The sequence below is a fragment of the Oncorhynchus mykiss genome, chromosome 7, assembly GCF_013265735.2.
Source record: "Oncorhynchus mykiss isolate Arlee chromosome 7, USDA_OmykA_1.1, whole genome shotgun sequence".
Taxonomy (NCBI): domain Eukaryota; kingdom Metazoa; phylum Chordata; class Actinopteri; order Salmoniformes; family Salmonidae; genus Oncorhynchus; species Oncorhynchus mykiss.
Window position 1 is genome coordinate 7,838,780 of NC_048571.1, and position 26,295 is coordinate 7,865,074.

Sequence of the window (26,295 nt, forward strand, 5' to 3'; positions counted from 1 at the left end):
ACTTCACCGGACAGATGTTGCTCTCTGGTTTTGTGGTGAAACAAAGTTGTGGTTGAATTTCTTCTACCACTGTCTTCTTATTGTCTCGGCTTTAAGCCTATATATATCACAGTGACAAGGCATATGAACTAACAGGTTATAGCTCAAACAATGCAATTATCACAACATATTGGTTGAAAAATTGCCCACCTCTATTGATCCTCAGCTCTTTCTTTGTTTACCCATCTTCTAATTGGTGCTCTTCTTTGTGAGGCATTGGAAATTCTCCCTGGTCTTTGTTGTTGAATCTGTTTGAAATTCGCTGCTCAACTGAGGGACCTTACAAATAATTGTATGTGTGGGGTACAGAGAGGAGGTAGTCATTCAAAAATCCATTCAACTTATTACGTGACTTGTTAAGCACATTTTTACTCCTGAACTTATTTTGACTTGCCATAACAAAGAGGTTGAAAACGAAATTGACTCAAGACATTTCAGCGTTTCAATTTTAATTACTTTGTAATAGGCCAGTGACACAAAATCTCATTTGAATCCATTTTAAATTCCGACTGTAACACAACATGTGGAGAAAGACAAAGGGTGAATGTTTCTGAAACCGCTGTAGATCTGTTCACCAGTAATCCTCAGGCAGCACTTAGAAACACACAGCTCAGCTCACTATTAGTGCTGTTTGACATTCCAACAGGAATATTCACAGTGACGTAAGGGACAGTGGCCTAAAAAGCTATCCTGATATACCCAACCTGACATCCAATGTCATAAGCATATTTCATTGACACAATCACGTCAACTTACATCGTTGTCTAGACTATTTTGGGCAGGCTGATTTGGTGTGATGTTAAACTATAGGAAGATGCTGAAGCGTTTATTGCTAATAAACAGTAGTAGTTCATTTGTATACATACATCTGTTGTGAGGTTTAAACAGGCTGAAAAGTTGGAGGCCATTTTCCTGCTGTAATTACACCTTCAGTTCAAATGGGCAGATGGTAGTAATACGATTCCATAGAAAATGCACGCGACACAGACATTTTGTCATTCCCTGTTGGAAATATGTAAGTTAAATATTGAGCATGAGAAATATATGATATTGTTTGTATTCTAAATGTCATATAGCTAACGAATACATGGCAAATTGCATTTTAATACTGGAACTCCCATGAAGTCAACTTGTGTGTTTGTGTTTTTGAGTCATAAAATAAAGATATGTGTAACACCCCCCCCCCCCCCGGCCCTTATAACAGCAGCAAAATCACACAAACAAATAACAGGAGAACTCCTACACAAAAAAGCAGCCTGGTCCTTAAACTCACTGTAACTGTAAAACATTACAGTAATTACAAAGTTTTTGCGAACGTATCATTTAAAGCACTTTCTATTAAGGGCCTTTGTCCTATACTTTTTTCTTCATCGAGTGGACCGGTTATAGCCTGATCCCAGATCTGTTGAGCCATTGGCGTAACAATGACTATAGGAGTTGGCAAGTCATTACAAACTGATCTGGGACCAGACAAACTAAACTTCAAAGCCACATTTTGATAAGTGTCTTTATATCTACTGTTAATAGAAACATGGCTTTAGTGTTGTTGATGTTGTCGTCACTGGTGGGATGAAGGTTTATGTCCAGTTCACCCAGTGGGGTCTGGGGAAACAGCTGTTGGTGATGTGTAGTACTGTAGTGAGTTGTTCCTTCTAACAGACATGGGGCGTATGGTGCTGAGGAGCTGATAGGTCTAGCTGGATGACCAGAACTCTGGCTTCTCATCAAAACAGTCCTTCTTCCACCATTCCAGGTCAAATCTCAATCTGGATGGTGGGAGAGAGAGAGGGTGGGAGGAGGGGGGCAGAGAGAGAGGGTGGGAGGAGGGGGGGCAGAGAGAGGGGGGAGAGACACAGCGAGAGAGAGCGTGAGAGAGAGAGGAGGGGGGCAGAGACAGCGAGATAGAGAGAGACAATTAGACCAAACAAAATCATGAGAAAACAAAAAGATAATTACTTGACACATTGGAAAGAATTAACAAAAAGTGAAAAAAATAGAATGCTATTTGGTCCTAAACAGAGAGTACACAGTGGCAGAATACCTGACCACTGTGACTGACCCAAACTTAAGGAAAGCTTTGACTATGTACAGACTCAGTGAGCATAGCCTTGCTATTGAGAAAGGCCGCCGTAGGCAGACATGGCTCTCAAGAGAAGACAGGCTATGTGCTCACTGCCCACAAAATGAGGTGGAAACTGAGCTGCACTTCCTAACCTCCTGCCCAATGTATGACCATATTAGAGAGACATATTTCCCTCAGATTACACAGATCCACAAAGAATTCAAAAACAAACCCGATTTTGATAAACTCCCATATCTACTGGGTGAAATACCACAGTGTGACATCACAGCAGCAAGATTTGTGACCTGTTGCCACAAGAAAAGGTCAACCAGTGAAGAACAAACACCAATGTAAATACAACCCATATTTATGCTTATTTATTTTCCTTTTTGTACTAACTATTTGCACATCGTTACAACACTGTTTATAGATATAATATGACATTTGTGAGTGTAATGTTTACTGTTCATTTTTATTGTTTATTTCACTTTTGTATATTATCTACCTCACTTGCACTGGCAATGTTAACATATGTTTCCCATGCCAATAAAGCTCCTTGAATTGAATTTAATTGAGAGAGGCGGGAGAGAGACAGTGAGAGACAGAGAGAGACAGAGAGTGAGAGAGACAGAGAGTGAGAGAGACAGAGAGTGAGAGAGTGAGAGAGTGAGTGAGAGAGTGTAGGGGGGGGGGGGCAGAGAGAGAGATATTTAATTAATCATCATATCCAAAAACGAGGTGTTATTGTGTTAGTTGTACCCTCATCTACTCCACAGTTTCAACTCAAAACAACAGTCCCCTGTCAGTCAGTCACTCCCTCTTCCTGACCCTCTAATGTCCTCATTACACAAACAGGCAGCCAGCATCATGTGGAGACAGATCACAGTCTGCCGCAGCGCGAGAAGTCTGGTGCAGGGCGAGATATCAACACCTTTGTCTTTGAAAGAACAAAGGCCTACATCGGAGTAGAGACTTCCTCTGGTTTGCTTAAGGAGCAGGACCAAACCTGGTCTTATTCCTCTTCCTGAAAGTGATTCAATCATGCAATGTTCCCTGCCAAAAACATCATAACATCCTGGCCAAGCGTTACACTCATCCAGACACATTATAGAGCAGTGGAGGCTGGAATGGAATCAAACAGTGGAGGCTGGAATGGAACCAAACAGTGGAGGCTGGGATGGAATCAAACAGTGGAGGCTGGGATGGAATCAAACAGTGGAGGCTGGGATGGAATCAAACAGTGGAGGCTGGGATGGAATCAAACAGTGGAGGCTGGGATAGCAACAAACAGTGGAGGCTGGGATAGCAACAAACAGTGGAGGCTGGGATAGCAACAAACAGTGGAGGCTGGGATAGCAACAAACAGTGGGGGCTGGGATAGCAACAAACAGTTGAGGCTGGGATAGCAACAAACAGTTGAGGCTGGGATAGCAACAAACAGTGGAGGCTGGGATAGCAACAAACAGTGGAGGCTGGGATAGCAACAAACAGTGGGGGCTGGGATAGCAACAAACAGTTGAGGCTGGGATAGCAACAAACAGTTGAGGCTGGGATAGCAACAAACAGTGGGGGCTGGGATAGCAACAAACAGTTGAGGCTGGGATAGCAACAAACAGTGGAGGCTGGGATAGCAACAAACAGTTGAGGCTGGGATAGCAACAAACAGTTGAGGCTGGGATAGCAACAAACAGTGGGGGCTGGGATAGCAACAAACAGTGGAGGCTGGGATAGCAACAAACAGTGGAGGCTGGGATAGCAACAAACAGTGGAGGCTGGGATAGCAACAAACAGTGGAGGCTGGGATAGCAACAAACAGTGGAGGCTGGGATAGCAACAAACACCTGGCAACCACGTGTTTGATGTATCGATACCGTTACACTCATTTCGCTCCAATCATTACCCCGAGCCCGTCCTCCTCAATTAAGGTTGTTGTCCGGACCTCTGGCAGTCTCTATGGGGGTGCCACAGGGTTCAATTCTCGGGCCGACTCTTTTCTCTGTATACATCAATGATGTTGCTCTTGCTGCTGGTGATTATTTTTGATCCACCTCTACACAGATGACACCATTCTGTATACCTCTGGCCCTTCACTGGTCACCCCCAAAGCCAATTCTTCCTTCGGCCGCCTCTCCTTCCAGTTCTCTGCTGCCAATGACAGGAACGAACTGCAAAAATCACTGAAACTGGAGACTCATATCTCCCTCACTAACTTTAAGCACGAGCTGTCAGAGTAGCTCACAGATCACTGCACCTGTACATAGCCCATCTGTAAATAGCCCATCCAACTACCTCATCCCCCATACTGTTGTTTATTTGATTTATTTTGCTCCTTTGCACCCCAGTATCTCTACTTGCACATTCATCTTCTGCACATTCTACCATTCCAGTGTTTTACTTGCTATATTGTAATTACTTCGCCACCATGGCCTATTTATTGCCGAACCTCTCTTTTCCTACCTCATTTGCACATGCGGTATATAGATTTTTCTACTGTATTATTGACTGTATGTTTTGTTTATTCCATGTGTACCTCTGTTTATTCCATGTGTAACTGTTTTGCTTTATTCTTGGCCAAGTCGCAGTTGTAAATGAGAACTTGTTCTCAACTTGCCTACCTGGTTAAATAAAGGTGAAATAAATAAATAAATAAAAGTAAATCATGGCTGATATTCCATAGTAGTGTGCGTTTGTGAGTGTGGGATAATCAATGGTGGTTTATCAGTAAAAATAGGCATCAACTTTTTCTTGAAAAGTAAATGAACATGTACAGGCAACCACCAGCAGGTGTCTCCTAACCATCCAATCAGAGGATCTCTAACCAGGTTGCCAGACTGGTGATAGATGACCATGCTTAACGGTCAAGATAACGTAAAGGTAATAAAACTAAAACTGTTATTTCCCTTCTTCTCTTAGACTGTTTCTGAAACTGTCTTCCCTACTTCCCCACAACCAATCAGAGTTTTGCCAACAGTGCCACACTCATGGCGAGGTAAGGTCGGTTGAGCATGTTTGTGTGCCGGACAGGATATGGTTACTCCCCGCACTTCCTCCTGTGTTGCAGATTAAAAGTGCCCCATGCAAACTTCCCCTTTCATCAAATAACAGAAGTTCTTATCTGGACTTGACTTTCTGCATGACTGGCTGAAGCTCATATCCTACAAGACACACATGAAGCTTTTTAACAGTATGTCTGACGACCGGGTCTCCTGTGTGCCACGACTATGTTATCATACAAACGCTAACTCTGTGTAGACATAAATAGAACTGCTGAATTTGACTGGAATACCTTCAGTTCTGGGTTGGGTTCTATTTCCCAGCTGTCATTGAAGCAGACAGACACCACTATGGCCCATTGATTTAGTAGAACCACAGTAGAACCACAGAAACCCACTTGTGGTTCCATGCTGCTCCCAGTCTCTCCCCACACATATCAATAATCTACTCCACCATCCAGACTAGCCACATCTCTGAGCTCCAAATGTTTTGGGACAGTGACAAATGTTTTGTTGTTTGGGATTTGAAATGATACAATGACTATGAGGTTAAAGTGCAGAATGTCAGCTTTCATTTGAGGGTATTTATCTATTTCTTTTGAACCGTTAGAAATTACAGCACTTTTTTTGTACATAGTCCACCTATTTTAGGGGACCAAAAGTATTGGGACAAATTCACTTGTATTTGTATTAAAGTAGTCAAAAGTGTCGTATTTGGTCCCATATTCCGAGCACACAATGATGGCATCAAACTCTGTGACTCTACAAACTTGTTTGGATGCATTTGCTGTTTGTTTTGGTTGTGTTTCAGATTATTTTTGCGCCCAATAGAAATGAATGGTCAATAATGGATGGAGTCACTCTTATTTTTAAAGAAGAATATAATGTTTCTTAACACTTCTACATTCATGTGGATGTTACCATGGTTACAGATCATCCTGAACGAATCGTGAATAATGAGGAGTGAGAAAGTTAGACACACAAACATCATATTTTTAAAATGGACAAAGGTAATTGTCAAATATGAAATTATATTAGATCAATTAGAGAAGCCATCTCTCCTCATTCCATTGCAAGTGTTGGTGTAATTTCAGCTGCTGACATGCAGTTGTTTGACCTATAATACAACACAGTGAGAGATAAATCTGAAATCAGAGATGCAGGTGCCTCTCTTGATACAACAACCTCACAGCAACGTCATAATCAAAACCATCTTCTGACCCCATCACGTGATTAATCACGGCACTCTGCACAATGTCATTGAGGGCACAGCAATGAGTGAGGGCCGGGCTAGCATGCGGCAGGAACAGTTTGAGAAAAAGAGAGGCGTTGTTAGCCACTGGGCAGTTTGTCAGATTTTTGGGTTCTTTCTGCCCCCTCTTCCCTCCTCCTGGCCCCTTGTATGAATCTGGCTCCAAGTAGCGGGTTAGAGAAAGTCCTTTCTACTGAGAAACTAGCACTGGACAGCCAGCACTTGTTATTCTGGGGGGAGAGGAGAGGAGCACGAACCATAGACAACACTTAGAACAAACTGAATTAGTAAACATATCTAAATGACCTCTGTGGTGTTTTTTGGCAGGGGTGACGGTGTGTCACCTCTAAGTTCTATACACACATTAAATCATAGTGAGTTACATTTACTCACACACATTCTATTTACCAATCGGAATATTTCTCATAATGATTTTATGAGAAACAGCTATACAAAGTCAATTATTACCTCCACAGGTAATGGAAGGTAGTGCACTACTTCAGACCAGGACCCATAGGGCACTACTTCAGACCAGGACCCATAGGGCACTACTTTAGACCAGGACCCATAGGGCACTACTTCAGACCAGGACCCATAGGGCACTACTTTAGACCAGGACCCATAGGGCACTACTTTAGACCAGGACCCATAGGGCACTACTTTAGACCAGGACCCATAGGGCACTACTTTAGACCAGGACCCATAGGGCACTACTTTAGACCAGGACCCATAGGGCACTACTTTAGACAAGGACCCATAGGGCACTACTTTAGACCAGGACCCATAGGGCACTACTTTAGACCAGGACCCATAGGGCACTACTTTAGACCAGGACCAATAGGGCACTACTTTAGACCAGGACCCATAGTGCACTACTTTAGAACAGGACCCATAGTGCACTACTTTAGACCAGGACCCATAGGGCACTACTTCAGACCAGGACCCATAGGGCACTACTTTAGACCAGAACCCATAGGGCACTACTTTAGACCAGGGCCCATAGGACACTACTTTAAACCAGAACCCATAGGGCACTACTTTAGACCAGGACCCATAGGGCACTACTTTAGACCAGGACCCATAGGGCACTACTTTAGACCAGGACCCATAGGGCACTACTTCAGACCAGGACCCATAGGGCACCACTTTAGACCAGGACCCATAGGGCACTACTTTAGACCAGGACCCATAGGGCACTACTTTAGACCAGGACCCATAGGGCACTACTTCAGACCAGGACCCATAGGGCACTACTTTAGACCAGGACCCATAGGACACTACTTTAGACCAGGACCCATAGGGCACTACTTTAAACCAGGACCCATAGGGCACTACTTTAGACCAGGACCCATAGGACACTACTTCAGACCAGGACCCATAGGGCACTACTTTAGACCAGGACCCATAGGGCACTACTTTAGACCAGAACCCATAGGACACTACTTTAGACCAGGACCCATAGGGCACTACTTCAGACCAGGACCCATAGGGCACTACTTTAGACAAGGACCCATAGGGCACTACTTTAGACCAGGACCCATAGGGCACTACTTTAGACCAGGACCCATAGGGCACTACTTTAGACCAGGACCAATAGGGCACTACTTTAGACCAGGACCCATAGGGCACTACTTTAGACCAGAACCCATAGGGCACTACTTTAGACCAGGGCCCATAGGACACTACTTTAAACCAGAACCCATAGGGCACTACTTTAGACCAGGACCCATAGGGCACTACTTTAGACCAGGACCCATAGGGCACTACTTTAGACCAGGACCCATAGGGCACTACTTCAGACCAGGACCCATAGTCCTGCATTGTCGGAACTAGAAGCACAAGCATTTCGCTACACTCGCATTAACACAACATTAACACAACATTAACATCTGCTAACCATGTGTATGTGACAAATAAAATTTGATTTGATTTGATTTGATTAGAACAGGACCCATAGTGCACTACTTTAGACCAGGACCCATAGGGCACTACTTCAGACCAGGACCCATAGGGCACTACTTTAGACCAGAACCCATAGGGCACTACTTTAGACCAGGGCCCATAGGACACTACTTTAAACCAGAACCCATAGGGCACTACTTTAGACCAGGACCCATAGGGCACTACTTTAGACCAGGACCCATAGGGCACTACTTTAGACCAGGACCCATAGGGCACTACTTCAGACCAGGACCCATAGGGCACTACTTTAGACCAGGACCCATAGGGCACTACTTTAGACCAGGACCCATAGGGCACTACTTTAGACCAGGACCCATAGGGCACTACTTCAGACCAGGACCCATAGGGCACTACTTTAGACCAGGACCCATAGGACACTACTTTAGACCAGGACCCATAGGGCACTACTTTAAACCAGGACCCATAGGGCACTACTTTAGACCAGGACCCATAGGGCACTACTTTAAACCAGGACCCATAGGGCACTACTTTAGACCAGGACCCATAGGACACTACTTCAGACCAGGACCCATAGGGCACTACTTTAGACCAGGACCCATAGGGCACTACTTTAGACCAGAACCCATAGGACACTACTTTAGACCAGGACCCATAGGGCACTACTTCAGACCAGGACCCATAGGGCACTACTTTAGACAAGGACCCATAGGGCACTACTTTAGACCAGGACCCATAGGGCACTACTTTAGACCAGGACCCATAGGGCACTACTTTAGACCAGGACCCATAGGGCACTACTTTAGACCAGAACCCATAGGACACTACTTTAGACCAGGACCCATAGGGCACTACTTCAGACCAGGACCCATAGGGCACTACTTTAGACCAGGACCCATAGTGCACTACTTTAGACCAGGACCCATAGGACACTTCAGACCAGGACCCATAGGGCACTACTTTAGACCAGGACCCATAGGACACTACTTTAGACCAGGACCAATAGGGCACTACTTCAGACCAGGACCCATAGGGCACTACTTTAGACCAGGACCCATAGGACACTACTTTAGACCAGGACCCATAGGGCACTACTTTAGACCAGGACCCATAGGGCACTACTTTAGACCAGGACCCATAGGGCACTACTTTAGACCAGGACCCATAGGGCACTACTTTAGACCAGGACCCATAGGGCACTACTTTAGACCAGGACCCATAGGGCACTACTTTAGACCAGGACCCATAGGGCACTACTTTAGACCAGGACCCATAGGGAATTGGGTGCCATTTGGGACGCATCTGTGGTCTTGAATCCACATCATGATTCAGGAGGTGAACCAACAAGGACATGTCTATGTCTGCCCTCCAGGATGTTGATTTTGGAGCCTTTGCTGAAAGTCTGAGAAAAGTAACTCAACAGGAAAGAGTTCGGAGTATTTTGGAGTAGATGAGTACCAGTGAATCTGTCTCCTCAACACATCTACCCACATGGCAGAGGTCTTCCTCATCAGTTCCAGCCTTTCTTATCACGTAAGAACACAGCAATGAGGAAGAGCAACATCGTGATGAAAGCTCTGACCGACCAGTGGGACAGTGAGTCAAGTCGGACACTTTCATCAGCTACGGAAACTAAAATAATTACTAAACCTACGAGGTACGCAAACCATGGACGGTCCGTTCAATGACCCTTAAACTTTACAAGAGTACAAAAGAGATCCGACGAACACGATCAACTTCTAAAATGTCTTGGTCTATCTGTAAGAATTGAGAAATCAAATTGTCCCTATTGCTAAATGCTACACCACTTCTAAGATATAGCCATGAGTCAACAGAGCCAACTCTCATGGACTGTGATTATAATTCCTCCACAACCCTGCCTGGCTTATATTGACACCTCAGTGCCAGACTCAGCAGCAGTGTTCTGCAGACTACACCTCTTTCAGAATAAGTTGACGTACTGCTCACCCCTCCCACCACTGCTTATCATAGACCACACTAACCCCAGAGCCACTTCCCTCTCATTGGCTAAATCATATCATTATCACTAATGATATGGTTAGCGTAATGAGCCTCTTCAGTTTGAACATGTTGAGGCGTAAACATGTTGAAGCGGCAGGAGGATTGCTCAGTAGGAAACTGAGTGATACTGTTGTGTTGAATTCCTTGAAGGAACTACCTGAAAGTACTCATACAATTTCATTTTTAATGCCAGGTAAATACCAATGTAAACTAGTGCTGCCAGAAACTGTGCCCACAGGATTTCACAATCGGAAATGGAACCAAAAAAAAGGGACCTTTCCTGAAATCTCTCTCCTTTGGCTGACCAAAAAGCTCACTTTGACGGCAACTGTTGTCGGTAGCGTGATCTGTTCTGTTTCCTGCATCTACCTGGGAACTGGGAAGTCCTATTATTATCGCCATTTCACCCTACCCTGAAGAGGTCATGGGAAAAGGTGTCAGAGGTCAAGGGTCAAGGGAGCGACGATGACAGAGGACTGGCGTATCCCCCTTTCACTTTCCTGTGGACCTCCCACCTCCATGTTAAAATATGTCATCGGTCTCAAAGAGTTATCCTTTTGAGTCATGTTTCCTTACCTTGGTGATGTTGGTTTTGTGATTTAGGGGAATGGTAACTTTCCATCAGTGAACATTTTGAAGGTCATACTGTTGTGTTTTTGTATCAAGCTTTGTGCCAACTGTTACTGAGTGTTCTTTAACAACACTGGTAGTTGCAGAAGTTTGAGATACTTATTACCAAAGAGATAAAACAATTTGTTTTATCATCTGTTATTACTACTCTCTAGGGCTCTCTGGAGATCCTGAGAGTCCACTGAAGTCACAGAGATATGATGACGAGGCCTTGACCCCATATCATAAATACATTATTCATCTCAGAGGGGAAATTTGTTAAATTAAGGTTTAGTTTTTTGATTGACCCAAAACCGCCCCTCCCATGCTAACCAGTGGGAGTGGCAATCAAGAAGGAGTCGCAATCAATAAAACATTTGAGCTGCCTTCTACATTGTGTTTATATGCCATGGTCCAACCGTGCAAACTCATGGAGCAAGATGTTAACTTTTCACTCTGAGATTGACCAATTGGCTTTTAGAGATCGTAGATCTCAGGGAAAGTGACGTCACATTCCGATGCCAACGAAAAGTCTCCTCTATATCTTGAACACATGAAACAACCACAGTAGGAGACAGATGACCCGGGTTATGAGAAGCACTCATAACTTGGCAAGCATAACCCGGTCAAACTGTGTCTGCTGTGTCAGCTCTGAAGAGGCTTGTTCCCAGGATTCAGAAGAACACTGGTATCGTTAGCCTCACCATGGCAACAACACATCCATGGTGTTGGAGACGACACAAAAATAGCAGTAATGTCCTTTTTGGGACTGTTTACAAAACACCTAGGGAGTGTATTGAGTAGGACACAACCGTCGAAACATTGCAGATATAATTACAACGTATATTGAATGGACAGGGTCCTCTATTCTGAATGAGAGAATCGTGTCCACTCTATATGTTCAGGTTACATGACAATGTTGCTTCCCACTAAATAAGCCCATGGAGTGTCACCTCTTCGACCAGGAAAATGGACTCAAGGAGGATCAGAAGCTGATTGGCTACTCACCGTCTCGACACAGGAAGCACTTGCAGAGGCACACACACAGACAGCACAGGAGCAAGGCTGCCACACAGGATACTGAGATGATAGTAGTGAGGGCCGGACCAACTGCAACACACACACACACACCATGTTTACCAACAGATATATGACAACCCATGAGATGTGATTGGCGCTGGAGGGATGGCTGCCGTCTTATCGGCTCTCAACCAATCATGCGATTTTTCTTTTCTTTTTTGGTGTTGTTCGTAACTTGTTTTGTACATAATGTTGCTGCTACCGTCTCTTATGACCTAAAAGAGCTTCTGGACATCAGAACTGCGATTACTCACCTCAGTTTAAAAGAAGAGTTTTTCTTCAATGAGTCGGACGGGAGGGATATAATACAGACACGCGAACAGGCCCAGACCCCCGTCATTGGCTGGAGAAGAAAACTGAGATTTCACGGAAAAGGATCAGGCGACGAGTGGCTAATCTGCCTTCGCCTTCTGCCTTTGCCTGCTAGCTAACGTTCAATCGCTGGAAAATAAATGAGACGAACTGAAAGCATGTATATCCTACCAACGGGACATTAAAAACTGTAATATCTTATGTTTCACAGAGTCATGGCTGAACGACGACATTAAGAACATACAGCTGGCGGGTTTACACTATCGTTGGGATAGAACAGCAGCCTCTGGTAAGACACTTGGTGTGGGCCTATGCTTATTTGCAAACAACAGCTGGTGCACGAAATCTAAGGAAGTCTCAAGGTTTTGCTCACCTGAGGTATCTCATGATAAGCTGTAGCCCACACTGTCTACCTAGAGATTCTAGACCACCTTTACTCCACACACAGAGACGCGTACAAAGCTCTCCCTTGCCCTCAATTTGTCAAATCTGACCATATTTCTATACTCCTGAATCCTGCTTACAATCAAAAATTTAAGCAGATAGCACCAGTGACTCAGTCTATAAAAGAAGTGGTCAGATGAAGCAGATGCTAAACTACAGGACTGTTTTGTTAGCACAGACTGAAATATGTTCAGCGATTCTTCCGATGGCATTGAGGAGTACACCACAGTCACAGGCTTTATCAATAAGTGCATCGAGGACGTCGTCTCCACAGTGACTGTACGTACATAGCCCAACCAGAAGGCATGGATTACAGGCAACATTTGCACTGGGCTAAAGGGTAGAGCTGCCGCTTTCAAGGAGCGGGACTCTAACCCGGAAGCTTCTAAGAAATCCCGCTATGCCCTCCGATGAACTATTAAACAGGCAAAGCGTCAATACAGGACTTGGAACGAATCGTACTACACCGGCTTCGGCGCTCTTCGGATGTGGCAGGGCTTGCAAACCATTACAGACAACAAAGGGAAGCACAGAGCTTCCCAGTGACACGAGCCTACCAGACGAACTAAACAACTTCTATGCTCGCTTCGAGGCAAGTAACACTGAAACATGCATGAGAGCATCAGCTGTTCCGGACGACTGTGTGATCACGCTCTCCGCAGCCGATGTGAGTAAGACCTTTAAACAGGTCAACATTCACAAGGCCGCAGGCCCAGACGGACTACCAGGATGTGTACTGCGAGCATGCGCTACCAACTGGCAGGTGTCTTCACTGACATTTTCAACCTCTCCCTGTCCGAGTCTGTAATACCAACATGTTTCAAGCAGGCCACCATAGTCCCATTGGCCAAGAACACTAAGGTAACCTGCCTAAATGACTACCGAACCATAGCACTCACGTCTGTAGCCATGAAATTCTTTGAAAGGCTGGTCATGGCTCACATCAACACCATTATCCCAGAACCCCTAGACCCACACCAATTTGCATACCGCACCAACAGATCCACAGATGATGCAATCTCAATTGCACTCCACACTGCCCTTTCATACCTGGACAAAAGGAACATCTATGTGAGAATGCTATTCATTGACTACAGCTCAGCGTTCGACACCATAGTGCCCTCAAAGCTCATCACTAAGCTAAGGACTCTGGGACTAAAAACCTCCCTCTGCAACTGGATCCCGGACTTCCTGACGGGCCACCCGCAGGTGGTAAGAGCAGGTAACAACACATCCGCCACGCTGATCCTCAACACGGGGGACCCTCAGGGGTGCATGCTCAGTCCCCTCCTGTACTCCATGTTCACTCATGACTGCATAGCCAGGCACAACTCCAACACCATCATTAAGTTTGCTGATGACACAACAGTGGTAGGCCTGATCACCGACAACGATAAGACAGCCTACAGGGAGGAGGTCATAGAGACCTGACCGTGTTGTGCAAGGACAACAACCTCTCCCTCAACGTGATCAAGACAAAGGAGATGATTGTGGACTACAGGAAAAGGAGGACCGAGCACGCCCACATTCTCATCAATGGGCAAGTTGGAGCAGGTTGAGAGCTTCAAGTTCCTTGGCATCCACATCACCAACAAACTAACAAGACCCAAGACAGTCATGAAGAGGCCACAACAAAACCTATTCCCCCCCAGGAAACTGAAAAGATTTGGCATGGGTCCTCAGATCCTCAAAAAGTTTTACAGCTGCACCATCGAGAGCATCCTGACGGGTTGCATCACTGCCTGGTATGGCAACTGTTTGGCCTCCGACCGCAAGGCACTACAGAGGGTAGTGTGTATGGCCTAGTCCATCACTGGGGCCAAGCGTCCTGCCATCCAGGACCTCTATACCAGCCGGTATCAGAGGAAGGCCCTAAAAATCATCAAAGACTCCAGCCACCCTAGTCATAGACTGTTCTCTCTGCTACTGCACGGCAAGCGGTACCGGAACGCCAAGTCTAGGTCCAAGAGGCTTCTAAACAGCTTCTACCCTCAAGCCACAAGACTCCTGAACAGCTAATCAAATGGCTACCCAGACTATTTGCATTGTCAACCCCCCCCCCCCTTCTACGCTGCTGCTACTCTGTTATTACCTATGCATAGTCACTTTAATAACTCTACCTACATGTACATATTACCTCAATTATCTCGACACCGGTGCCCCCGCACATTGACTCTGTACCGGTACCCCCTGTATATCACCCCACTATTGTTATTTGCTTATGCTCTATAATTATTTGTTATTCTTATCTCTTACTTTTTTTGTTTTTTTTGTTGGTATTTTCTTAAAACTGCATTGTTGTTTAAGGGCTTGTAAGTAAGCATTTCACTGTAAGGTCTACAGCTGTTGTATTCGGCACATGTGACAAATAAAATTTGATAGCATATACCATTTAGCAGGCGCTTTTATCCAAAATGACTCACAGTACAGTGACCGCATACATTTTGGTAAACAAATCTGACCCCCTGGAAATCGAAGCCAGGACCCTGGCGTTGCTAGCGTCATGACCAACAGAGCCAGACAAGACCACAATATTGACTTCAAGGACATTAAACTATGCCTCATTTTGACCATAACTCATGATATGAGCTTCACAACAAGAGAGATAGATGCACTGTGGAAAAGGCTTGATGCTTTTTTTGGTTTTCCACTTCCTGGAAACTGGAGTACTTAATGGTCTATCAAACGAGCCATAATTGTACATAACTAGAATAGCAACTGAAGCTTGCTCCCAAGAATCACTCCCCCAAATGGATACAATCACAAAACTAGATCAGGACAGTGTTACAATACAGGATTTCAACACACAACTCTACACATGTTGAACCACAATGCAGACCTGGGTTCAAATAGTAGCCCCAAGTCCTGGGCTTGATTGACCTCGCCTGGCGGAATGGACCCAAAACAATAGTCCTGAAAGTGCAAACCCTGCCCATCGCACAGAAACAAAATACTATGTGAACCCAGCACTGTCACATTGTGAGGGCTGTTGAGCAGACTTGTCTTCATAAGCAGAAAAAAACTGTTTTTTTATTAAAAAAGTATAACTAATATACCTTTATTAGATCTTTTATAAGACATGTATTAATGATTTACTGCTAATATATAAATCTTTATTGAGCCAATGTGATTCTCTGAGCTGCTCACCATTGAGGTTGACGGACATGGGCGAGTCCAGGCCTCGGTGGTGCACCATGCATTTGACGGATTGGTCGTGGGGCAGGCCCTCCTGGAGGAGGAGGGTGCTGGTGACCAGGGTGGTGCCGTCCCCCTGGTCGTAGGACGAGGACACGGACGGCCCCAGCGTCCGGTTGTCCCCCTCCACATTCCATACCATCTGGGCTGCAGGACGGGCTGCGGCCGTGCAGTTGGCCTCGATGACCCCGCTGGAGGTCACGTGGGTGATCTCTGGGTTGGGCAGCACTGAGGGAGACATCACACACAATGGATGAGAGATCATGTTTATGGTGAATGACAGTATATATATACAGTGTAAGACAGTGGTTCTCAACTCCAGTCCTCCAGTGGTGTCTGACGGATGTTATCTTGTCTGGTGTGGTCTGACTGATGTTATCCTGTCTGGTGTGGTCTGACTGATGTTATCCTGTCTGGTGTGGTCTGACTGATGTTATCCTGTCTGGTGTGGTCTGACTGATGTTATCTTGTCTGGTGTGGTCTGACTGATGTTATCTTGTCTGGTGTGGTCTGACTGATGTTATCTTGTCTGGTGTGGTCTGACTGATGTTATCTTGTCTGGTGTGGTCTTGTCTGGTGTTATCTTGTCTGGTGTGGTCTTGACTGATGTTATCCTGTCTGGTGTGTTCTTGTCTGGTGTGGTCTGACTGATGTTATCCTGTCTGGTGTGGTCTGACTGATGTTATCCTGTCTGGTGTGGTCTGACTGATGTTATCCTGTCTGGTGTGGTCTGACTGATGTTATCTTGTCTGGTGTGGTCTGACTGATGTTATCTTGTCTGGTGTGGTCTGACTGATGTTATCTTGTCTGGTGTGGTCTGACTGATGTTATCTTGTCTGGTGTGGTCTGACTGATGTTATCTTGTCTGGTGTGGTCTGACTGATGTTATCTTGTCTGGTGTGGTCTGACTGATGTTATCTTGTCTGGTGTGGTCTGACTGATGTTATCTTGTCTGGTGTGGTCTGACTGATGTTATCTTGTCTGGTGTGGTCTGACTGATGTTATCTTGTCTGGTGTGGTCTTGTCTGGTGTTATCTTGTCTGGTGTGGTCTTGACTGATGTTATCCTGTCTGGTGTGTTCTTGTCTGGTGTGGTCTGACTGATGTTATCCTGTCTGGTGTGGACTGACTGATGTTATCTTGTCTGGTGTAGTCAGACTGGTGTTATCTTGTCTGGTGTAGTCAGACTGGTGTTATCTTGTCTGGTGTAGTCAGACTGGTGTTATCTTGTCTGGTGTAGTCAGACTGGTGTTATCTTGTCTGGTGTAGTCAGACTGGTGTTATCTTGTCTGGTGCACAACATGGAAACAGAACATGGCCTCCAACCCTCCAGTCTCCATCTGACACAATGAGACCTCACTATATCAGACTGCACAACATGGAAACAGAACATGGCCTCCAACCCTCCATCTGACACAATGAGACCTCACTATATCAGACTGCACAACATGGAAACAGAACATGGCCTCCAACCCTCCATCTGACACAATGAGACCTCACTATATCAGACTGCACAACATGGAAACAAGACGGAACGACAGATGGGCATCGGTGCCTGGGTTTACTGCTGTTTTTACAGTGGACAAAAGCAGGGCTGTTCGGATGAGATTGGAGCAGAGGGACTCACCCAGAGACATACTGATTAGAGCACCACACACACACACACACAGAGGGCCTGTGTCTAGGGAAAACAGTGACCCAGTCATCCCTTGGGTCTCAGCCCATTTAAATCACCCCTTTCCTGTCTCCAGAATCGTCACCCCTCCCTCTAACAACTTTATCACCCCCAAGTCCCAACACTCACATTCTGTAATCGGTTCATAGACAGCCACACAGCATCTAAAAGGACTGTAATCAGTCCATAGACAGCCACACAGCATCTAAGAGGACTGTAATCAGTCCACAGACAGCCACACAGCATCTAAGAGGACTGTAATCAGTCCATAGACAGCCACACAGCATCTAAGAGGACTGTAATCAGTCCATAGACAGCCACACAGCATCTAAGAGGACTGTAATCAGTCCATAGACAGCCACACAGCATCTAAGAGGACTGTAATCAGTCCATAGACAGCCACACAGCATCTAAGAGGACTGTAAATCAGTCCATAGACAGCCACACAGCATCTAAGAGGACTGTAATCAGTCCATAGACAGCCACACAGCATCGAAGAGGACTATAATCAGTCCATAGACAGCCACACAGCATCTAAGAGGACTGTAATCAGTCCATAGACAGCCACACAGCATCTAAGAGGACTGTAATCAGTCCATAGACAGCCACACAGCATCTAAGAGGACTGTAATCAGTCCATAGACAGCCACACAGCATCTAAGAGGCCTGTAATCAGTCCATAGACAGCCACACAGCATCTAAGAGGCCTGTAATCAGTCCATAGACAGCCACACAGCATCTAAGAGGACTGTAATCAGTCCATAGACAGCCACACAGCATCTAAGAGGACTGTAATCAGTCCATAGACAGCCACACAGCATCTAAGAGGACTGTAATTAGTCCATAGACAGCCACACAGCATCTAAGAGGACTGTAATCAGTCCATAGACAGCCACACAGCATCTAAGAGGACTATAATCAGTCCATAGACAGCCACACAGCATCTAAGAGGACTGTAATCAGTCCATAGACAGCCACACAGCATCTAAGAGGCCTGTAATCAGTCCATAGACAGCCACACAGCATCTAAGAGGACTGTAATCAGTCCATAGACAGCCACACAGCATCTAAGAGGACTGTAATCAGTCCATAGACAGCCACACAGCATCTAAGAGGACTGTAATCAGTCCATAGACAGCCACACAGCATCTAAGAGGACTATAATCAGTCCATAGACAGCCACACAGCATCTAAGAGGACTGTAATCAGTCCATAGACAGCCACACAGCATCTAAGAGGACTGTAATTAGTCCATAGACAGCCACACAGCATCTAAGAGGACTGTAATCAGTCCATAGACAGCCACACAGCATCTAAGGGGCCTGTAATCAGTCCATAGACAGCCACACAGCATCTAAGAGGACTGTAATCAGTCCATAGACAGCCACACAGCATCTAAGAGGACTGTAATCAGTCCATAGACAGCCACACAGCATCTAAGAGGACTGTAATCAGTCCATAGACAGCCACACAGCATCTAAGAGGACTGTAATCAGTCCATAGACAGCCACACAGCATCTAAGAGGCATTCTGTCAAAGTCAAATTCTATAACTTCCATTCCATAACTGTGAAATGACAATAGGCCATGTTGAGTCTCCAGTGTGAAATACTCGTATCTCTCTCAGTATGCCACCAAGGGGCAGAACATTTGTGGTTCTTATATTTCAGTGGGCAGAATGCACTAAAACAGCTCAACCCTGTTCCTGGAGAGACCCTCCTGTAGGTTTATACTCCAACCCTGTTCCTGGATAGGTACCCTCCTGTAGGTTTATACTCCAACCCTGTTCCTGGAGAGAGACCCTCCTGTAGGTTTATACTCCAACCCTGTTCCTGGATAGGTACCCTCCTGTAGGTTTATACTCCAACCCTGTTCCTGGAGAGATACCCTCCTGTAGATTTATACTCCAACCCTGTTCCTGGAGAGATACCCTCCTGTAGGTTTATACTCCAACCCTGTTCCTGGAGAGATACCCTCCTGTAGGTTTATACTCCAACCCTGTTCCTAGAGAGATACCATCCTCCAGGGTTGGAGTATAAACCTACAGGAGGGTATATCTCCGGGAACAGGGTTGGACAGTCCTGAACTAAAGGGTAGCCTTCCACCCCTAAAGGGCCCTGGGTTTAGTAACTGTACAATAGAGTATCTCCACAGCAGGTCTAAACAGTAGCATTGTGACCCATTCTGGCTCTTCCCATCGGCTTCCCTTTCCTGTGCTCTATCTGACACACACGCACACACACACACACACACACACACACACACACACACACACACACACACACACACACACACACACACACACACACACACACACACACACACACACACACACACACACACACACACACACACACACACACACACACACACACACACACACACACACAGGGAGAAGTGTATCATCTTATAATACGACTTCCTTCCTATCTACTATTCCTTCCAGTCTACTATTAGAATGTCTACTATGACAACATCATACGGGAAATTATCACATGTTTACAGTGTGATTACAGTGTGATTACAGTGTGTTTACAGTGTGATTACAGTGTGATTACAGTGTGATTTACACATGGCCCTTTAATGACCTGGAGTGTATAGACATAAACACACTTCATCTCATCCAGTCTCAATGGGCCTGTTTGGCCTTCAATGAGCACAACAACTGACTACCTTGGGGCACATGGCTACGTTTTCCAACAAACTAAATATAAAATATGCTGGAATGGCTGGGCAGTAGATGACTGCTACTGGTTTTGAGCCACATCTTTATCAGTGAAGATTGGGAGCAGGAAATTCCAGCAAAAACCATAATCAATTAAAACCTTCCTTACAGCAATAGTCTCAGTGGATATACTCCCTGAGATATAATACAACCTTCCTTACAGCAATAGTCTCAGTGGATATACCCCCTGAGATATAATACAACAATACAACCTTCCTAACAGCAATAGTCTCAGTGGATATACTCCCTGAGATATAATACAACAATACAACCTTCCTAACAGCAATAGTCTCAGTGGATATACCCCCTGATATATAATACAACCTTCCTTACAGCAATAGTCTCAGTGGATATACTCCCTGAGATACAATACAACCTTCCTTACAGCAATAGTCTCAGTGGATATACCCCCTGAGATATAATACAACCTTCCTTACAGCAATAGTCTCAGTGGATATACCCCCTGAGATATAATACAACAATACAACCTTCCTTACAGCAATAGTCTCAGTGGATATACCCCCTGAGATATAATACAACAATACAACCTTCCTTACAGCAATAGTCTCAGTGGATATACTCCCTGAGATATAATACAACAATACAACCTTCCTTACAGCAATAGTCTCAGTGGATATACCCCCTGAGATATAATACAACAATACAACCTTCCTTACAGCAATAGTCTCAGTGGATATACCCCCTGAGATATAATACAACAATACAACCTCCCTTACAGCAATAGTCTCAGTGGATATACCCCCTGATATATAATACAACAATACAACCTTCCTTACAGCAATAGTCTCAGTGGATATACTCCCTGAGATATAATACAACAATACAACCTTCCTTACAGCAATAGTCTCAGTGGATATACCCCCTGAGATATAATACAACAATACAACCTTCCTTACAGCAATAGTCTCAGTGGATATACCCCCTGAGATATAATACAACAATACAACCTTCCTTACAGCAATAGTCTCAGTGGATATACTCCCTGAGATATAATACAACCTTCCTTACAGCAATAGTCTCAGTGGATATACTCCCTGAGATATAATACAACAATACAACCTTCCTTACAGCAATAGTCTCAGTGGATATACCCCCTGAGATATAATACAACAATACAACCTTCCTTACAGCAATAGTCTCAGTGGATATACTCCCTGAGATATAATACAACAATACAACCTTCCTTACAGCAATAGTCTCAGTGGATATACCCCCTGAGATATAATACAACAATACAACCTTCCTTACAGCAATAGTCTCAGTGGATATACCCCCTGAGATATGATACAACAATACAACCTTCCTTACAGCAATAGTCTCAGTGGATATACCCCCTGAGATATAATACAACCTTCCTTACAGCAATAGTCTCAGTGGATATACCCCCTGAGATATAATACAACCTTCCTTACAGCAATAGTCTCAGTGGATATACTCCCTGAGATATAATACAACAATACAACCTTCCTTACAGCAATAGTCTCAGTGGATATACCCCCTGAGATATAATACAACCTTCCTTACAGCAATAGTCTCAGTGGATATACTCCCTGAGATATAATACAACCTTCCTAACAGCAATAGTCTCAGTGGATATACTCCCTGAGATATAATACAACAATACAACCTTCCTTACAGCAATAGTCTCAGTGGATATACTCCCTGAGATATAATACAACAATACAACCTTCCTTACAGCAATAGTCTCAGTGGATATACTCCCTGAGATATAATACAACCTTCCTTACAGCAATAGTCTCAGTGGATATACTCCCTGATATATAATACAACAATACAACCTTCCTTACAGCAATAGTCTCAGTGGATATACCCCCTGAGATATAATACAACAATACAACCTTCCTTACAGCAATAGTCTCAGTGGATATACTCCCTGAGATATAATACAACAATACAACCTTCCTTACAGCAATAGTCTCAGTGGATATACCCCCTGAGATATAATACAACAATACAACCTTCCTTACAGCAATAGTCTCAGTGGATATACTCCCTGAGATATAATACAACCTTCCTTACAGCAATAGTCTCAGTGGATATACTCCCTGAGATATAATACAACCTTCCTTACAGCAATAGTCTCAGTGGATATACCCCCTGAGATATAATACAACCTTCCTTACAGCAATAGTCTCAGTGGATATACTCCCTGAGATATAATACAACAATACAACCTTCCTTACAGCAATAGTCTCAGTGGATATACCCCCTGAGATATAATACAACAATACAACCTTCCTTACAGCAATAGTCTCAGTGGATATACCCCCTGAGATATAATACAACAATACAACCTTCCTTACAGCAATAGTCTCAGTGGATATACTCCCTGAGATATAATACAACAATACAACCTTCCTTACAGCAATAGTCTCAGTGGATATACTCCCTGAGATATAATACAACAATACAACCTTCCTTACAGCAATAGTCTCAGTGGATATACTCCCTGAGATATAATACAACAATACAACCTTCCTTACAGCAATAGTCTCAGTGGATATACTCCCTGAGATATGATACAACCTTCCTTACAGCAATAGTCTCAGTGGATATACTCCCTGAGATATAATACAACAATACAACCTTCCTTACAGCAATAGTCTCAGTGGATATACTCCCTGAGATATAATACAACAATACAACCTTCCTTACAGCAATAGTCTCAGTGGATATACTCCCTGAGATATGATACAACCTTCCTTACAGCAATAGTCTCAGTGGATATACCCCCTGAGATATAATACAACAATACAACCTTCCTTACAGCAATAGTCTCAGTGGATATACCCCCTGAGATATAATACAACAATACAACCTTCCTTACAGCAATAGTCTCAGTGGATATACCCCCTGAGATATAATACAACAATACAACCTTCCTTACAGCAATAGTCTCAGTGGATATACCCCCTGAGATATAATACAACAATACAACCTTCCTTACAGCAATAGCCTCAGTGGATATACCCCCTGAGATATAATACAACAATACAACCTTCCTTACAGCAATAGTCTCAGTGGATATACTCCCTGAGATATAATACAACAATACAACCTTCCTTACAGCAATAGCCTCAGTGGATATACTCCCTGAGATATAATACAACCTTCCTTACAGCAATAGTCTCAGTGGATATACCCCCTGAGATATAATACAACAATACAACCTTCCTTACAGCAATAGTCTCAGTGGATATACTCCCTGAGATATAATACAACCTTCCTTACAGCAATAGTCTCAGTGGATATACCCCCTGAGATATAATACAACAATACAACCTTCCTTACAGCAATAGTCTCAGTGGATATACTCCCTGAGATATAATACAACCTTCCTTACAGCAATAGTCTCAGTGGATATACCCCCTGAGATATAATACAACAATACAACCTTCCTTACAGCAATAGTCTCAGTGGATATACCCCCTGAGATATAATACAACCTTCCTTACAGCAATAGTCTCAGTGGATATACTCCCTGAGATACAATACAACAATACAACCTTCCTTACAGCAATAGTCTCAGTGGATATACTCCCTGAGATATAATACAACAATACAACCTCCCTTACAGCAATAGTCTCAGTGGATATACCCCCTGAGATATAATACAACAATACAACCTTCCTTACAGCAATAGTCTCAGTGGATATACTCCCTGAGATATAATACAACAATACAACCTTCCTTACAGCAATAGTCTCAGTGGATATACCCCCTGAGATATAATACAACAATACAACCTTCCTTACAGCAATAGTCTCAGTGGATATACCCCCTGAGATATAATACAACAATACAACCTTCCTTACAGCAATAGTCTCAGTGGATATACCCCCTGAGATATAATACAACCTTCCTTACAGCAATAGTCTCAGTGGATATACTCCCTGAGATATAATACAACAATACAACCTTCCTTACAGCAATAGTCTCAGTGGATATACTCCCTGAGATATAATACAACAATACAACCTTCCTTACAGCAATAGTCTCAGTGGATATACCCCCTGATATATAATACAACAATACAACCTTCCTTACAGCAATAGCCTCAGTGGATATACCCCCTGAGATATAATACAACCTTCCTTACAGCAATAGTCTCAGTGGATATACCCCCTGAGATATAATACAACAATACAACCTTCCTTACAGCAATAGTCTCAGTGGATATACTCCCTGAGATATAATACAACAATACAACCTTCCTTACAGCAATAGTCTCAGTGGATATACTCCCTGAGATATAATACAACAATACAACCTTCCTTACAGCAATAGTCTCAGTGGATATACCCCCTGAGATATAATACAACAATACAACCTTCCTTACAGCAATAGTCTCAGTGGATATACCCCCTGAGATATAATACAACAATACAACCTTCCTTACAGCAATAGTCTCAGTGGATATACTCCCTGAGATATAATACAACAATACAACCTTCCTTACAGCAATAGTCTCAGTGGATATACCCCCTGAGATATAATACAACCTTCCTTACAGCAATAGTCTCAGTGGATATACTCCCTGAGATATAATACAACCTTCCTTACAGCAATAGTCTCAGTGGATATACCCCCTGAGATATAATACAACAATACAACCTTCCTTACAGCAATAGTCTCAGTGGATATACTCCCTGAGATATAATACAACCTTCCTTACAGCAATAGTCTCAGTGGATATACTCCCTGATATATAATACAACAATACAACCTTCCTTACAGCAATAGTCTCAGTGGATATACTCCCTGAGATATAATACAACAATACAACCTTCCTTACAGCAATAGTCTCAGTGGATATACCCCCTGAGATATAATACAACAATACAACCTTCCTTACAGCAATAGTCTCAGTGGATATACCCCCTGAGATATAATACAACAATACAACCTTCCTTACAGCAATAGTCTCAGTGGATATACTCCCTGAGATATAATACAACAATACAACCTTCCTTACAGCAATAGTCTCAGTGGATATACTCCCTGAGATATAATACAACAATACAACCTTCCTTACAGCAATAGTCTCAGTGGATATACCCCCTGAGATATAATACAACCTTCCTTACAGCAATAGTCTCAGTGGATATACTCCCTGAGATATAATACAACAATACAACCTTCCTTACAGCAATAGTCTCAGTGGATATACTCCCTGAGATATAATACAACAATACAACCTTCCTTACAGCAATAGTCTCAGTGGATATACTCCCTGAGATATAATACAACCTTCCTTACAGCAATAGTCTCAGTGGATATACCCCCTGAGATATAATACAACCTTCCTTACAGCAATAGTCTCAGTGGATATACCCCCTGAGATATAATACAACAATACAACCTTCCTTACAGCAATAGTCTCAGTGGATATACCCCCTGAGATATAATACAACAATACAACCTTCCTTACAGCAATAGTCTCAGTGGATATACCCCCTGAGATATAATACAACAATACAACCTTCCTTACAGCAATAGTCTCAGTGGATATACCCCCTGAGATATAATACAACAATACAACCTTCCTTACAGCAATAGTCTCAGTGGATATACTCCCTGAGATATAATACAACAATACAACCTTCCTTACAGCAATAGTCTCAGTGGATATACCCCCTGAGATATAATACAACAATACAACCTTCCTTACAGCAATAGTCTCAGTGGATATACTCCCTGAGATATAATACAACCTTCCTTACAGCAATAGTCTCAGTGGATATACTCCCTGAGATATAATACAACCTTCCTTACAGCAATAGTCTCAGTGGATATACTCCCTGAGATATAATACAACCTTCCTTACAGCAATAGTCTCAGTGGATATACCCCCTGAGATATAATACAACAATACAACCTTCCTTACAGCAATAGTCTCAGTGGATATACCCCCTGAGATATAATAC

The 26,295-nt window shown here is 43.8% G+C and overlaps 1 protein-coding gene across 3 annotated transcripts in view; it reads right to left on the reverse strand.

Annotated features, from left to right (window-relative positions):
- Nucleotides 1-467: 467 nt before the first annotated feature.
- LOC110525760 (OX-2 membrane glycoprotein) overlaps nucleotides 468-26,295 on the reverse strand; it is a 41,043-nt gene continuing 15,215 nt past the window's right edge. For all 3 annotated transcript variants that reach the window (XM_036982351.1, XM_036982352.1, XM_036982350.1), the window contains exons 6-8: nucleotides 15,881-16,156; nucleotides 11,906-12,007; nucleotides 468-1,805 (exon numbers count right to left, since the gene is read on the reverse strand). In XM_036982351.1, the coding sequence (XP_036838246.1) occupies nucleotides 1,801-1,805; nucleotides 11,906-12,007; nucleotides 15,881-16,156 (383 nt within the window). In that variant the 3' untranslated portion in view covers nucleotides 468-1,800. The remainder of the gene's footprint in view (nucleotides 1,806-11,905; nucleotides 12,008-15,880; nucleotides 16,157-26,295) is intronic.